Genomic DNA, 14,904 nt, shown 5'->3' on the forward strand with positions numbered 1-14,904 from the left:
TTCCGGCCCAAGTGCAAAACCTTGCACTTTGCCATATTGAACCTCATTAGGTTCACCCGAGCCCAGCTTTCCAGCCTGTCAAGGTCCCTCTGAATGGCATCCGTTCCCTCCACCATATCGACTGCACCACTCAGCTTGGTGTCATCAGCAAACTTGCTGAGGGTGCACTCCATTCCCTCATTGATGTCATTAATAAAGATGTTAAAGAGCACTAGTCAGAAGATGTGGTTTTATAATAAAAGTAAAGGAAGAACTCATGGTTTGAATTAAACAAGAGCTGTTCATAGAATCATAAAGGGTAGTGATACTTCTCCCAGCAGACATCTAGGTGTTCTCTTGAACTGGGACAGTGTAATGGATGATGCTATCCAAATAAATGTTACCTGTCAAAGAAGCATAGCTAAAATAAAGTACCGGTCATTGATCCAAACTCAGTGCATAACTTTCTGCATAAAAACCAACAAAAAATAAGAGTAAGTATATTGCCCTATCCTCTAAAAAAAAAAACCAAAAAACAAACAAACAAAAAAAAAACCAAACAAACCAAAACCACCACCACCACAAGAGGAAACAGTTGGCTCAGTATTTTCTTAATATTTTGGAGAGAAGTCTTGGGTATAGACTAAGCACAAAAAAAGAATTTTTCAATGGCTCAGGAAAAGCAGCAACTCCAGGGTTATATCTGTGAATTATGAGAGTTGGAGAAAGAATACACATAACTCTTTTGGATGCTTCATTGTTGCCAAAATCTTCCTCACCATAACCAGGTGGTATTGCTGAGGAAGAAGGGTCCACAGTTGCTTTCCCTTCAGATCTATTAATAGAATCATGAAGTGGCTTGGGGTGGAAGAAACCTTGAAGATCACTGAGTTTCAGTCACTCTGCCACAGGGCAGGGATGCCACCACTGGATCAGGTTGCCCAGGACCCCATTGAAAAAGGCCTAGAACTCTTCCAGGGTAGGGGCATCTGCAACATCTCTGGGCAACCTGTTCTAGTGCCTCATCACACTCTGAGCAAAATACTTCCTCTGTTCTAAATTTCCCTTCTTTTTTTTAAAACCATTCTCCCTTGTCCCATCCATCAGGCTCTCTCCCAGTTATAAGCTTCCTTTAAGTACTAGAAGTAAGCAATAAGGCCTCCCCAGAGCTTTCTCCAGGCTGAACAAACCCAGATCCCTCAGCCCTTCTTCATGGAAGAGGTGCTCTAGCCTGCTGGTCATCTTCATAGACCTCACCTGAATCTCATTCAACAGGAGTATCAGTTGAGTTGCGCCCCATTCCAAAGGCTTCCTCTAAGCAGCCTGCCATACTTAGAGTGGAACCACTTGTATTAGTTAGGCAAATTGTATCAAATTTTCAGTTCATATTAATCAGCATGGCATCATGGGTTTCAGCAAGCTACATTACATTATACTAGTTGTCCCTCTTAATCCTCAGGGAATCAAGTCTATTTTAATGATCCAGGCCAAAAAGATTATAGTCCTTCTTGAGTGAAGACAGTATGAAATAACTACTGTGGGAAAAACAAACAAGCCACAATCTCTACTATTCTGTGAAGACATAAACCAGTAAAATACGATATTTACCTGTCTTCTGAAACCTAGAACTTCAGTCCAAAGAGATCAGTGAAACATACGGAAACTTGAATAAATACAAGACAGAAGTAACTACTACAGCATATTTTCAGTGTTGGTACAGCGTATTTATCATCACTTCATAATAAAGTGCTATTAATCTAAGTAAATAATTGGCTTAGTAAGCTTTGAGTCATGCTAGATATTTACAAGTTTATATAGTTAAACAATAAAATTAATTCATGAATTTATGTTGCAGAAGAGTATAAAGAAAGAAATTTGCAGGAAGGAATTAAAACATCTGCTAAAAGTGGAATCAAGTCCATTCAATTTTACATTTTTTCCTCCATTTGATAGAAACATAAGTTGGAAAACAATATTTTAGATAACATACCACAAAAATGTATGTATCCACACATATGCATGTACATATGCATAGGCATGGTTTGATAATTCACTCTCATAAGCACAAAACAACATATTCAGTAACACAATTTCATACTAATCGGTATTAATAAGTAGCATTGGTTCAGAAGCTAGTTTTGATACCCTTCTTTTAAAGCATTTGAACATAGCCTAACAGAAGTTCTTTGAGTGTCAATACCTGTTGCCTTCATTGCTTGTCTAATCCTTCAGTTGCACAGATGGATCGTCAATGACACTGCTCCAAATGCCTTTGGAAGTGCATGAACAGTACTATGTCATTAAAGAAAAGGGTAAGGACAAGTAATCCTCCTTCAGGGTCTTAGAAGTGCAGGCAGTGAATTGAATGGACTTAGATGGCTTTACAGTGTAACTGTACAATGTAATACCAAGTTATTAAAATTCAGCCAACTGTGAGAATGAGAGATCTTTTAGAAGAGATCAATTTATGTTTCTGATATTTATACTTAACTATCTACCACATTTAATTCCATTATTAAACAACAACAAGAGATGAGTTATATTAATACACTTATATAGTGATAGTAAGCTTTTGAAATCTGCCAACTAAAGAATTTCATGGAATCCTCTCAGTTACTACATGAACATTCTAGTATTTCTTTTACTCAAGTCTTGAGCTCTGGGTTTATAGAAAAGATCATTCTTGTTACCTATTAATGGAACAATACTGGCAAATAGTAACTTCAGCATCATACAGTAGTTCTCACAGATCTCCTGTTCTCAGCATTAAAAACCTTGTGCATGAGCTAACTGCAATGTTTACATTTGATTTAGCAGTACAGTGGAGGCATATTCATAGCAATAACAGTGAGATAACTTAGAAAGAAAAGCTTATACAGAGTAATAGAGATAGTTGAAAACAAAATCAAACATTGTTTCTGTATTGAAAGTACCATAAAAAATGCCTCCGTAGGTCCTGAATGCAGAAGACTAGCCATATCCAGATAAGCTTATAGTCTAATAACGATTTGTGAAGTCATTATACTTGAGACCCACATCATAGGCATAGCATAAGTGGAATTAGTCAGGACAGCAACAAAAAGCATTTTTGCTCAAATTCTTCTCCTCAGTTTTATTGATAATTGTATATATTGATCTGCATACAAGCTCTTAGCACACATCATCTACATATTTCCACTTCATTGTGAAGTCCCTCCCGACTCTGAATGAAGACTAATTTGACAGTATTAGAAAGTCAAATTGTTCTTGTCTTTGAGAGTAAAAATCTATTTAACAGTCATGTGTACTGATTTGCCTATGTGCAAATAAAGGAAGATTTCAACAAGAATTTTTTACACAACCATCATGACTGATAAACATGCCTGTCTCCTAGAAGACTTTCATTAAGTATTCTTTAACATACAGTTTTCTTATGTAAAGTCCAAGGAGAAACAAATCCTAAGCAAATACTCTATAAAAGGCAGAAAAACTAAGCTCTAAACTTCAGGAAACAGATATTTTTCCCAGCTTCATCAACCACAACAGAGAAGATTTTAAAAAACATCACTTTTGTTCACTAGCTAAAAACGTGAAATTCAGTCATACTCTAAACAAAAAATCATGGGAAATGTTCAAGACCTAATCACTGGGAACATCCATTCCTTTCAGTTTACAAGAATCACTGAAAAACAATCACTTGAGAAGAACTAGGAAGACATATCCAACTGACTAAAAAGAATGCTGTCTTCAGAAAGACTTCATGGAGATAAAAATCTGATTGAAATGAGCAAAGCTGACATCTCTGAGGATAGCACTGCTGGCCTCCATCACAAGATGCATGGTCACTTCAGGCTGATGAGTCCTCCCCAGTGCACTGCTATGTTCTGTATAGGAGATCTGTATAAGGGCATAAGACTCTAGCCAAGATCATATATGAATATTACATTAGACAGCTAAAGTGTGCATCTGGCACTTCAGTTCTTCTGAGGAAGCAAAATTGCTTCTGACAGGTTCTTAACAATACCAGGCAAAGAACAGAACTCACCCAACTCATGAAGCAGCACCTTGTCTATACAACACTCCTTCCCAGAAAGCAGCCTAGCATTAAGAGGTGCCCCCCCCTTCAGTGGCAGGCACTTATATGAACTCAAGGTGGCTCCAGTCTGAGTCTACCCCCTTCTGGTCATGTGGGGAGCACAGGTGCAGTTTGCCTGTGCTCCCTAGGTCAACCACTCCCCTTCACCAGATGGTCAATCACCAGGTCATTCAAGCCATGACCTAACAGCTCTCTTACAGCTATCAACCAAAGTAAAGTGAACCAAATAAAGTGAAACTAGCATTTCTGGAGTGGAATTAGGCATCAGTTTTGGATGATATGTATTGAACTCCAGAAAAACTTTCTCTGTGCTGACTTCAGGAGGAGTTTCAGTATAAATGTCCATATTGCATGTATATGGATTTGATAAGAATAATACATCAAAGTCCTGTGCAAAGAAGCACAGAATGGCCTGAGTTGAAAGGGATCTCAAGGATCATGAATCTCCAACCCCCACCACCATAGGCAGAGCCACCAAACTCCACATTTAAAACTATACCAGGGCCCCATCCAACCTGGCCTTGAATGGGGTATTCACAGCCTCTCTGGGCAGCCTGTTCCAGCACTCTCATAGCAAAGAACTTCCCTCTGATACCCTATCTAAATCTTTCCTCCATCAGCTTCTCCTTGCCCTGCTGTTATCTAACCCTTCAAGGAGTTGGTTCCTCCTGTTTATAGGATCCTTGTAGGTACTGAAAGGCTGCAATTAGGTCACCCTGCAGCAATATTTTTTTCTCCAGGCTGAAGAAGCCCATCTCCCTCAGCATGTCTTTGTAGGGGAGGTGCTCCAGCCCTCTGCTCTACTTTGTGGCCCTCCTACGGATTTGCTCTAAAAGTTCTGTCTTTCTTATGCTGGGAGCTCCAGATCTGGATGCAGCACTCCAGATGGAGCCTCACAAGGGCAGAGAAGGGAGGGATAATCACTTCCCTGTCCCTGCTGGTCATTCCTCTTTTGATGGAGCCCAGGATACCATTTGCTTTCTGAGCTGCAAACACATACTGCTGGCTCATGTTAAGTTTTTCATCTACCAGGATTCCCAGGTCCTTCTCTGCAGGGATACTCTCAAGGACTGCTCCTTCCAGCCTGGGTACATGCCTGGGATTCCTCCGGCCCAAGTTCAAAACCTTGCACTTTGCAAGGTCTAGAGTCTACATACAGATATATATTTCTTCCTTACCTAGAAATTCCGTTCTATTTCTAATTAAAATCAAGATATTCTAAAGATATAAACAGAATTATTCAAGCATCTGCATAGGTTGCTCTGAAATTAATGCCTCCTATTTATTTTCATGGATACAGTTCAGATTCAAAAAGCAGGATAACATTACTTCACAGAGCAAATTGTCAGCTATAAATAACTATTTTCCAGCATAGTCACCAACACTATCTAAGCATTTTCACCAGTGGTGAACAAAAGCCTGCATGCCATATTCATAATAATTTGCAACAGCAGAACTTACTAACTTACTCACTGTCATTGTCGCCACTGCTGAAACATACCACTCACCACCTCACTGTGCTAACATCCACTGTTTGATATCCGTGAACATTTAGCAAACACTGGTAAGTGTCTGTGAATGCCATTTTTTTCAGCATGGCGGAATTCAAGATTCTGTGATTCAATGACACATATTTTCTTCACATACACTTCCATGTCAGATGCCATTTTTTCCAATTGCACAGCAACAGAATTTTGGCAGGAACATTCAACCTCTATTTCCATATCAGCAACATCAGCGTCTGACATGAAGAGCCAAGATAATGAGAGGAATTACTTTCAGAGCAGCGCTTGTACCATAACAGGAAGAAGCAAAGCTTCATTTACTTTTGTATGTGCTTTAAAACTTGAATAGAAAATATTAAAAAGAAAGTATTTGTTTATTGTAATTTATTCGACATTTCAAGACACCTTTCTGGGATGTTTGGACAGGGCGCTAGCTACAGTGTGCTAGCTAATCTCATCTCGGCTCCCTTTCCCCAGAAAGTGTTGGGCCTGATGATGTTTCTGGTCCCATCCAACCTGGGCTGTTCTAAGAGTCTAAAATCAGTGTGTCTAGAGACTACAACATTACAAGTACTTCAGTAACCAGACATATTGATGAATTCTGAAGCATTCAAAATAGCTGTTCTCCATGCAGATTGTCCAATGAATGTCTAGGTTGAAATTACACCCCTGCAAGGATGCCAGCACTGTCACTCCTTTTTGTCTAGCATTATTTTTGCTTCTTTTCCTTTGTTTATACTAACTGAAGTTAACCAATTGACTCAATTGTTTTTAGAAGGAAGACAATGTCATACAAAAATGCAACTACCTAACATTTGTTTCTTTAAGAAATTGACCTAACAATGTAATTGTGAAAACATAAGATCTTTTCCCCCTATTAAAAAAAATTGTACAAGTAAGCTTTTAAAAGAGCTGAAAGACAACAAATTGAAGCTTTCTGTTGTAAGCTGTTACTCTCTAAAATGGAGAGTTCCTGCTGTATTTCAAAAGCAGCGGGCAAACCAAAAATTTTAACACCTCAAGCTATAAATTAACTTCTAAATGTTGGAAGGACAAACTCTTTTAGGATTAAATTGTCCTATATCTCTCAAGAAGGTGCTTCTCTGAAACACCTTTTACAGGCCAAATTTAGAGCTATGCTGACAAAAAGCAAAAGTAGAGACTATTCATACCAAGTGTCAGAGTGCAAAAATGCCAAGATTCTTCATGAGACTCTCAGCAAATACATGTAGGATAACACTTTCTGACTCCTCCTACTGTGCTTCCCACAAAGTATTTTTATAGCATTTCTTTTTAAGCTTTTCAGTTTTAAAGCCTTACAGATGTAAGATAGGACAATCGTACTACAACTACTGCTTCCTAAGAAGCAGCAGCATATAGCATGCATGCTTACACTTCACACTAAAGGCACTGCAGGGATCATGCCTAACACCGTTACTTTTTCCTTTAAGTTCCCTGGAGTTCCTTCATCATTTTGAATACTAAAAAGCACAGCATTGTTTTTAAATCAACCCAGTTCTCTGTTTTGACCTAATAATGAATATCTAGAAGTTTTTTTAATGAGGAAATCAGAATCCTTCTGAAAAAATACAGCTCTCAGCCTCTCAGCACATTTTTTTCTGAATGCAGGAGTCAATACAAAGTCTCCATTTACCACATCAGAAGTAAAGAAAGATCATATATTACATCTTCAATCATACCCTGATGCAGCACAGTATAAATTAGGATTTGTAAATAATGATTTTTTCATACATAGCTGAAAGAAAGGTGGAGATGTAATTGGAATAAAAATTCAAATTTGGAAAGTACACAGGCTGAACAGAAAGCACATTTATTTATTTTTTTATAATCTCCATTTCTGTCTCTAATCTGCTTCTACCCCACAAAAGAATGACCTCACATCACAAGCTAGCATCTGCCTGGCCCCCTGGCACATAAAGTCAATTGTATGTGGCCAGAGGTAAAGGAATGAGCATTGGCACAGTAGCCCTTTCCCTGGCTTCAGTGCCATGCTGCATGTCAATGCCATGGGTGTTTCTATGTGTCTGTTATGTCACAAAGGTTATGTGCTGCTACATTGCCTTAAATTTAATGGCTAAGATAACTACAATTGAAAACACTAAGTTTTTAAAGAGCTTACTATATGACTTGTTGTCATTTGGAGGAGAAATTCTGTATTGAAAGTAAGATAAGCAGCTATTAAAATTTTTTAAGATATTCAAGCTTCTGCCAATGCTCAGCTACGTGGCAGTCACTTTTATTTCAAACCTACATGTCTCTGACGTGCTCTAGGAAGGGGGCCTCTGCTTTCCATGAGGAACTGACTGCATTTCCATTGATTAATTAGTTGCAGCAAGTCTTTCATTATTATTGGAAAAAAAAAAAATAGAAAAATCCAACTTCATGCTTTCTCTACTCAGCATCTAACTTATCCTTCTGCTTTTCTTGAGAAGACAGAACACACAGCTGTTCTTCTCTTTTCTGACTTGAACAGAATGCAAATCAAGACATAGCACTTGAATAAATTATAATCTACTCTGAGAGAGAACAGGCCTTCCTCAACCCTGGCATCTTATCCTTTCCTTTTAGAGAGGAAGTCAAATTCTCCATAGATTTCCGACCTCTCATGGAAGATTGAAAGTGGATTTGGATTACATGGATGTTGCATGATAGACCTGAAGAAGTATGTTTTCTAAGCTGCTGTGTAGAGTCAGAAGATAGACAGTGGAGAAGCATAGTTTATGTAGAGGTGCTACTTGTCAGAAATTAGAGCTCTGAGGACTAGATTAGCAAACAAGATAGAATGAAAGAAGTTTTGTTTTCTTCAATGGGAAAACACATTTTTAAGTGCAATTTGCTTTGAGAACATTTTTAGGAGGATCTCATTTCTTGTCAAATGCCTGTGGTACTATTGGACTTTAGAGCAAAGAACATTTCACTCAAATTCTTTTTCCTTGGGGAATCTGTCACAAATTTAAATATAGCGGTCAAAACACAAGAATCAGTAATAATATAGACTCACAGAATCACAGAATCACCAAGGTCAGATAAGAGCTACAAGGTCATCCAGTCCAACCACCCACCAATCACCAATAGTTCTCATTCAACCATATCTTTTAGCACAATGTCCAAACGCTCAACACCTCCAAGGTCGTTGACTCTACCACCTGCCTGGGCAGCCCATTCCACTGCCAAACCACTCTTTCAGAGAAGTATTATTTCCTAACATCCAGCCTGAACCTCCCCTGGCACAGTTTGAAGCCATTCCCTCTAGTCCTATCACCAGTTACATGAGAGAAGAGGCTGACTTGCAGCTCACTACAACCTCCCTTCAGATAGTTATAGAGAGCAATGAGGTCTCCCCTGAGCCTCCTCTTCTCCAGGCTGAACATTCCCAGCTCCTTCAGCCTCTCCTCATATGGCCTGTGCTCCAGACCCCTCACCAGCTTTGTTGCCCTTCTTTGAACAAGCTCCAGGGCCTCAATGTCTTTCTTGCAGTGAGGGGCCCAAAACTGGCCACAGTACTTGAGGTGCGGCCTCACTAGAGCTGAGTACAGGAGGACAATATAAATCCCATTTTGCCTATACTAGCCTTTCTGGGGGGGGGGAAAAAAAAAGCAACAACATAATTTTTGGGTCTCTGAGTGTCATTTGTGATGAACTGATTAGAGTCTTCGGCTTCTTATCATCACAGAAAGTATTTTTACACTGTACCATGAATAGAAATAATTTCTATTATTGTTTTTTTCCATACAGATAAGCAATTTTAATACTGAAATATCTCTCATATTTTTTCTGCAGCCAAGACCAATAAATAATTTTGTTGACCTCCAAAGAAATATAAGAAAACATACTTTTGAAAGCAAATTAAGCTTTTTTCCTAAAAATTTAAACTGGCTGTTGACTCTACAGAATATTAATTAAAAAACTGAAGCATTAGAAACTTGTAACACACAGGGCTAAAGCAGCCTATTACAGATTTTTAACATACTTGACTCATGCTTCACCATTCAGAAAGGAATTTCAAGTAGATTAAAAAAAAATGTACTTACGGTAGCTAACTCATCAAATTTGCCGAAGAGCTCATTTAGCAGCTTCACCAGTTCTTGGGCAGTGCACTGTGATGCCAAACTAGTAAATCCCACAATGTCTGCAAACAAAATGCTGTAAAGAAGGAAGAAGACACAGAGATATCAGTACAAAAGACATCTTCACATTCTCATTACCCTCTTATGGCAAGAATGTGACTCAAAACACAAACTCAACTCACAGAACGCTACCAAAAGTGCTGAAACAGTGAACTAAGTAGAGGCTGGTGCTGATATCTATTGTGGACAACCATGAGACTGTCTTCAGTGCCAATATACATATCTGACTAGTGCACAGGACAAGGCAACTCATTCAAGAGCTTCCTCTCTGAGCACTTCAGGAACAAAATTGTTTCTGTTCTTTACAGCTGTGTACTAATCAGCTTGTTTTATCTCTTTGTACAGTTCCACAGCCAAACTGATAAGTTTTGCTTGAGGCTTACTGTATACAGTAAGGCATGACCAAGTACCTATATACCAAGTACTTCTATATTGTAGCTCTATTATGTGGTTTTGGTGCTCACCTGTTAGGAGTTGGCATCTGTAGTGTCAGTAATGACTTCTCTGAGCTGTGCTACATGGTTCAGATAAGTACCCAGTCTTTCTTTATGCAAATTCCAACAAGCAGTCCCATCCCACATGGCCTAAGTATGCTTGACAGTGTAAAACTTCTCTTACAAACTGAAAATTTAAGTTAAATATTATATACTTCTCCTCAACATGCCCTCACTGTTTAGATAAAATGAGAGGTGATAAAAACGCAGAACTAAGATGTTACTGCTTTCCAGAAACAGTTTAAACAGCTACAAAGTCTGAAGTTTCCCTTAAAGCCACAAAGAACAAAACAACAAAAGAGAAAGAAAGAAACAACGAACAAACAAGCAAAAAAAACCACAACTCAATACAGTTCCCAGCTCAGCCTATGCTTCCCTCGGTTCATTGAACCCAGATGATAAAAGCCCTTCTCTACCAGAGCAGATAAAGTAACAAATCTCAGCACAAAACTGACTAATTCTGAGTTAGAGGGCTTTAATCTACAAACAGCATCCTTACGTTGCCCTGTTAACCCTGAGGTCACTTTCTCCACTTTCTTCTATTCTGAGTATATTTTTTGAAAGTATTACTTAAGACTGCCTTGGTACAGGGGAACAGTAGGTGCTTCATTCCTATGCTGTTTAAAAATGACAAAAAGACTTCTTATAATAAAATATATCCAGCATTTATCCAGCTTTACTGCTCCATGACTTTGCAGTCATGAAAGTGAACCAGATTAATCACAAATCATCCTCCTAAATTACTTGAGGATTTAAAAGGTATTGAAATATGCACTGAGATCTTTCACACTGATTTATGTTCAGCTCTCTGCTCTGTTACACCTTAACCCTTGCTCAATCTACATTTTAACTTATGCTATATTTCTGTTTCAATTTACATGGCAGTCTACTTTTTTTTTCTTTCTTTTTTTTTTTTTCTTTGTTTTTCTTAACCACATTAAATTAACAAAAGTATCTCCCATGGAACCAACAATGTCCACTTGCAATAGTAAACACTAGGAATCTTTTTAGACTTTTAAAGTAAAAAGAATCTGTTATCTGCCTTTAAGGTGTTTATAAGTGAAAAAAAAAGCAACAAAAAACAACAGTCATAACACATACACATAAATTCTTTTTTTTTTTTTTTTTTTTTCAGTTGAAAGAAATGTTAAAGATCATCTAGTTTCAAATCTTCTGCTATTGGCAGGTGCACCTCCAAATAGATCAGACTGTCCAGAGTCCCATCCAACATGGCCTTGAATGCCTCCAAGGGATGGTGCATGTACAGCTTTTCTGGACAACCTGTTTCAATATCTCATCATCCTCTGAGTAAAGAATTTCCTCCTGACATCTAATCTAAACCTCTCCTTTTTAAATTTAAAGCTATTACTCCTAGTTCTATATTTCCTGATAATGAGTCTCTCTCCAGCTTTCCTATAGGGCCCTATAGGTACTGAAAACCACAAGATCTCCTTGAAGCTTGTACTCCTCCAAACTGAACAGTCTCCACTCTCACACACTTCCTTAGTAGGAGAGGTACTGCAGCCCTCTGATCATCCTCAAGGCCTCTTCTGGACCTGCTCCAACAGTTTCAAGTCCTTCTTTTGCTGGGGTCCCCAGAGCTGAATGCAGAACTGCAGGTAGGATCTCATGACAGCCAAGAGTCATCTCCCTCAATCTGCGGCTCAAGTTTCTTTTGATGCAGCCTGGAATATGATTCAGAAGGTAAAGACTGGGGGAGCAATGGCTCTCCTACAAGTAAAGATCAGGTTGGCAACTGCCTGAGAAACCTGAACATTCATAAATCTATAGGTCCCCATGAGATGCATCCCAGAGTCTTTTTTTGACAGAGTCACCAATCCACTCTCAGTGATATTTGAAACATTACAGTGGTCAGGTGAAGTCTCTGATGACTGGAAAAAAGGACAATATAGTAATCATTTTTAAGAAGGGTAGAAAGTATGACACAGAGGTAGATATATACCCAGGTAGAAAGTATAACCAACTTGTTAACCTCAGTTCTGAGGTAGATCATGGAGCAGATCCTCCTGGAAGCTATGCTAAGGCACATGGAAGAAGAGGAGGAGATATGGAATGACCAGCATAGGTACACCAGTGGCAGGTCCTGCCTGACTGAACTTGTCTTTTTTTATGATGGCATAACTGCATCAGTGGGCAAAGGAAGAGTCACTGATGTCATCTATCTGGACTTCAGTAAGGCCCTTGACATGGTCCCCTATGACATCCTTTTCTCCCATTTGGAAAGATGGCTATGATGGATGTACTGTTTGATGGATGAGGAACTGGTTGTGAGATTGCGGTGCCATCCTTAGGGTCCTGTCACAGTCACCAGAGTAAAGAGATCATTGCCTGCTCCTCTATTTCCCTTAGTGAGGAAGCCGTAGGCCACCATGAGGCCTCCCATCAGTTTTCTCTTCTCTAGGCTGAACAAATTAGTGGATCTCAGCTGGTCCTCATACATAGCACCCCCTTCACCATCTGCATAGCCCTCATTTGGACACACTTTAATAGCTTTACATTCCCCCAAACTGTGACAAAGACCATCAAATCTTCAAGATCACCGAGTAATATTCAGTTACGTCAGATATTTTGTGTAAAACAAAGAAGCAGAAGCAGAACTGGAGTGAAGAACATGTTGGTAAAGGACTGATTTTCACCAGATTATGACAGTCCTTTTTGACCTATACTTTGGGAAGTTTCCATAGTTTCCGCAGTTTCTGTTTTTTGTCTTTTTGTTTCTGTCTTTTACACAGTGAGAATGGGAGATAATGAAGCTTATCTGGGAAAAATCTTGTTCCTTCCTGCTCTGGTACAAATACATTTAGAGGCTTGGTATGCATTTCTTGTACTATTATCTTACTTCCAGGTGTAAGGAAAACTTGAGGCTACTGATCTTTCTCTTTTCACATGCAGCTGTTGATGAATAGAAAACTTATTTGCATTTTGAAAGTTAAGTTAATGAATTATGATAGAGGGGAAGGAGCAGTTCTTTCTGTACATTGCACTTCATTTGAAAACAATTTTTTTAAAAATGGCACAACCATCACACAGCACTGCATTAGGAGAAATCAAGTGAGAGAAAAGAAAAAAAATGTAAGTAAAGGTGATTGAGAATTCATTTAAACAAAATTCTAATACTGAAGCAACTCATTTTAAATTGAAAATTCTAAATGAAAAATAATGAATTACAGGGTAAGAAAATAAATCTCTCAAGTGGTCAAACAACATTTCAGATTCTGGGCTTTTAGTTTTTCTTTCTGCAAAGGTCAAGCATTATGTGTGAACATGGTAAAGACAAGGATCTGCTTCTATTAGAACTTAATTATAAAAGTTCAAGCATGGTGATTCAAGGTGTACAAAGGCTTCAAGCTTTTATTCTCTACACTTTTGACACTACTGACACTATTTATTGTTGATCGGGAAACTCCCTAAGACTCAAGCTCTAGTGATAGAAAACAGGCATTCTTTAATAGCACTGCTGGATGCATAGGGATAATCCTCCAAACAGATTATCCAAATAGCTTAAACAGAAGATCTTCAGTTAATATATGTTACTTGTGTTATATACGCAGATATTTTCCAAGAAGTATGTTACAGTATTCAATGACTGATTCTAAGCAGGGTCTCCTATTTCCTTGTTACAAAGACTCTGAAGAACTTCCTTATCTCCTTGGTTCAGAGATGCAGCTCTTTCTGTTATCTAAACAACAGATAAAGGGGTGGAGCTTGACTCCACCTCTCCCAGATCCCATTTAAAGGCTGACCACAAGTAAGGTAGCATTTCTTTCTGGAGATTGCTCCTTTGTGGAGTTCTTGTGGTGAGCCTTGACATTGGTGAGCACCTATCTTGAAGGCCTCAGAGTTGGTAAGTTCTTTTTCTTAGTTATCCTCTGGTTATTTATTTCCAACTCTATTTGTACTATTCCAACCGTACATTATACTTGTATTATTTCCACTGTATAGTGGAGCAGGAGTATCCACCAACAAACACAAGCAAGCTTAATAATATTGTTACAACTTGTATTGCTGTAAGTAAAATAATATAAACAGACTTCATTCAAGTTGTGAATTTTTATGTCTGCCCCAGCAGGCACTTTCAATTTGCTACATATGGGCAATTTGGAGGGGGAAAGAATCCCTTCAACTACTGTTGTTCCCAAGGCTCTTTATGTATTCTTTTGATGCTACTGCCAACTGTATATAGAGCCATCTATCCAGTGCTCTTCCATGGGATATATTCATTGTTAGTCTCTTTTTAAGTTTTAATCTGCCTCTTCACTACACAGAAGTTTAATGATTTCTGCCACAGAAAAAAAACCAAAAAACCCTGTGTGAATGAATAATTTTTCACGTGCAAGGTCTAGTACTTGAGAACTTTTTTCTTTTTAAATTTAGATGGCTGAAATGAGTGTGTTGGTTGTGGTTCCTTTTCTTTCTCTTTTTGAAGAGGAAATAAAAGGAAAGAAAAATAATACAATTTACTAATTTCATGCCTACCTCTTCTAGCCTGTCCTTCTGGAAGGTTATGTTCTTACAGACCCAGGTATTTGTCAGGAAAAAAGGAAAGGATTACAATTAAAAAAAAAAAAAGGGTTTATTTTCTTTTTTTCAGTGAGTAGCTTCAGTGTTTGAAACTCCAAGAATTTAGAAATATAGAGGGGGGCTTTTCATTTCCTGTTATTTTTCAGACTGAGTGGTATGAA

General features: G+C 38.4%; 1 protein-coding gene and 1 long non-coding RNA gene across 2 annotated transcripts in view; both read right to left on the reverse strand.

Moving 5' to 3' along the window:
* The window catches only part of ADCY1 (adenylate cyclase 1), a 145,217-nt gene that overhangs the window by 60,154 nt on the left and 70,159 nt on the right, over positions 1–14,904 (reverse strand). Inside the window, exon 4 of the mRNA XM_032442541.1 lies at positions 9,612–9,723. Coding sequence (XP_032298432.1) covers positions 9,612–9,723 — 112 coding nt within the window. The remainder of the gene's footprint in view (positions 1–9,611; positions 9,724–14,904) is intronic.
* On the reverse strand, positions 3,082–4,276 carry LOC116652915. The gene is made up of 2 exons (XR_004306146.1): positions 4,004–4,276; positions 3,082–3,855 (listed from the first exon to the last, which is right to left on the reverse strand). It is a non-coding gene; the product is annotated as an uncharacterized LOC116652915 (long non-coding RNA).

Source organism: Coturnix japonica, chromosome 2 (assembly GCF_001577835.2).
Source record: "Coturnix japonica isolate 7356 chromosome 2, Coturnix japonica 2.1, whole genome shotgun sequence".
NCBI lineage: Eukaryota > Metazoa > Chordata > Aves > Galliformes > Phasianidae > Coturnix > Coturnix japonica.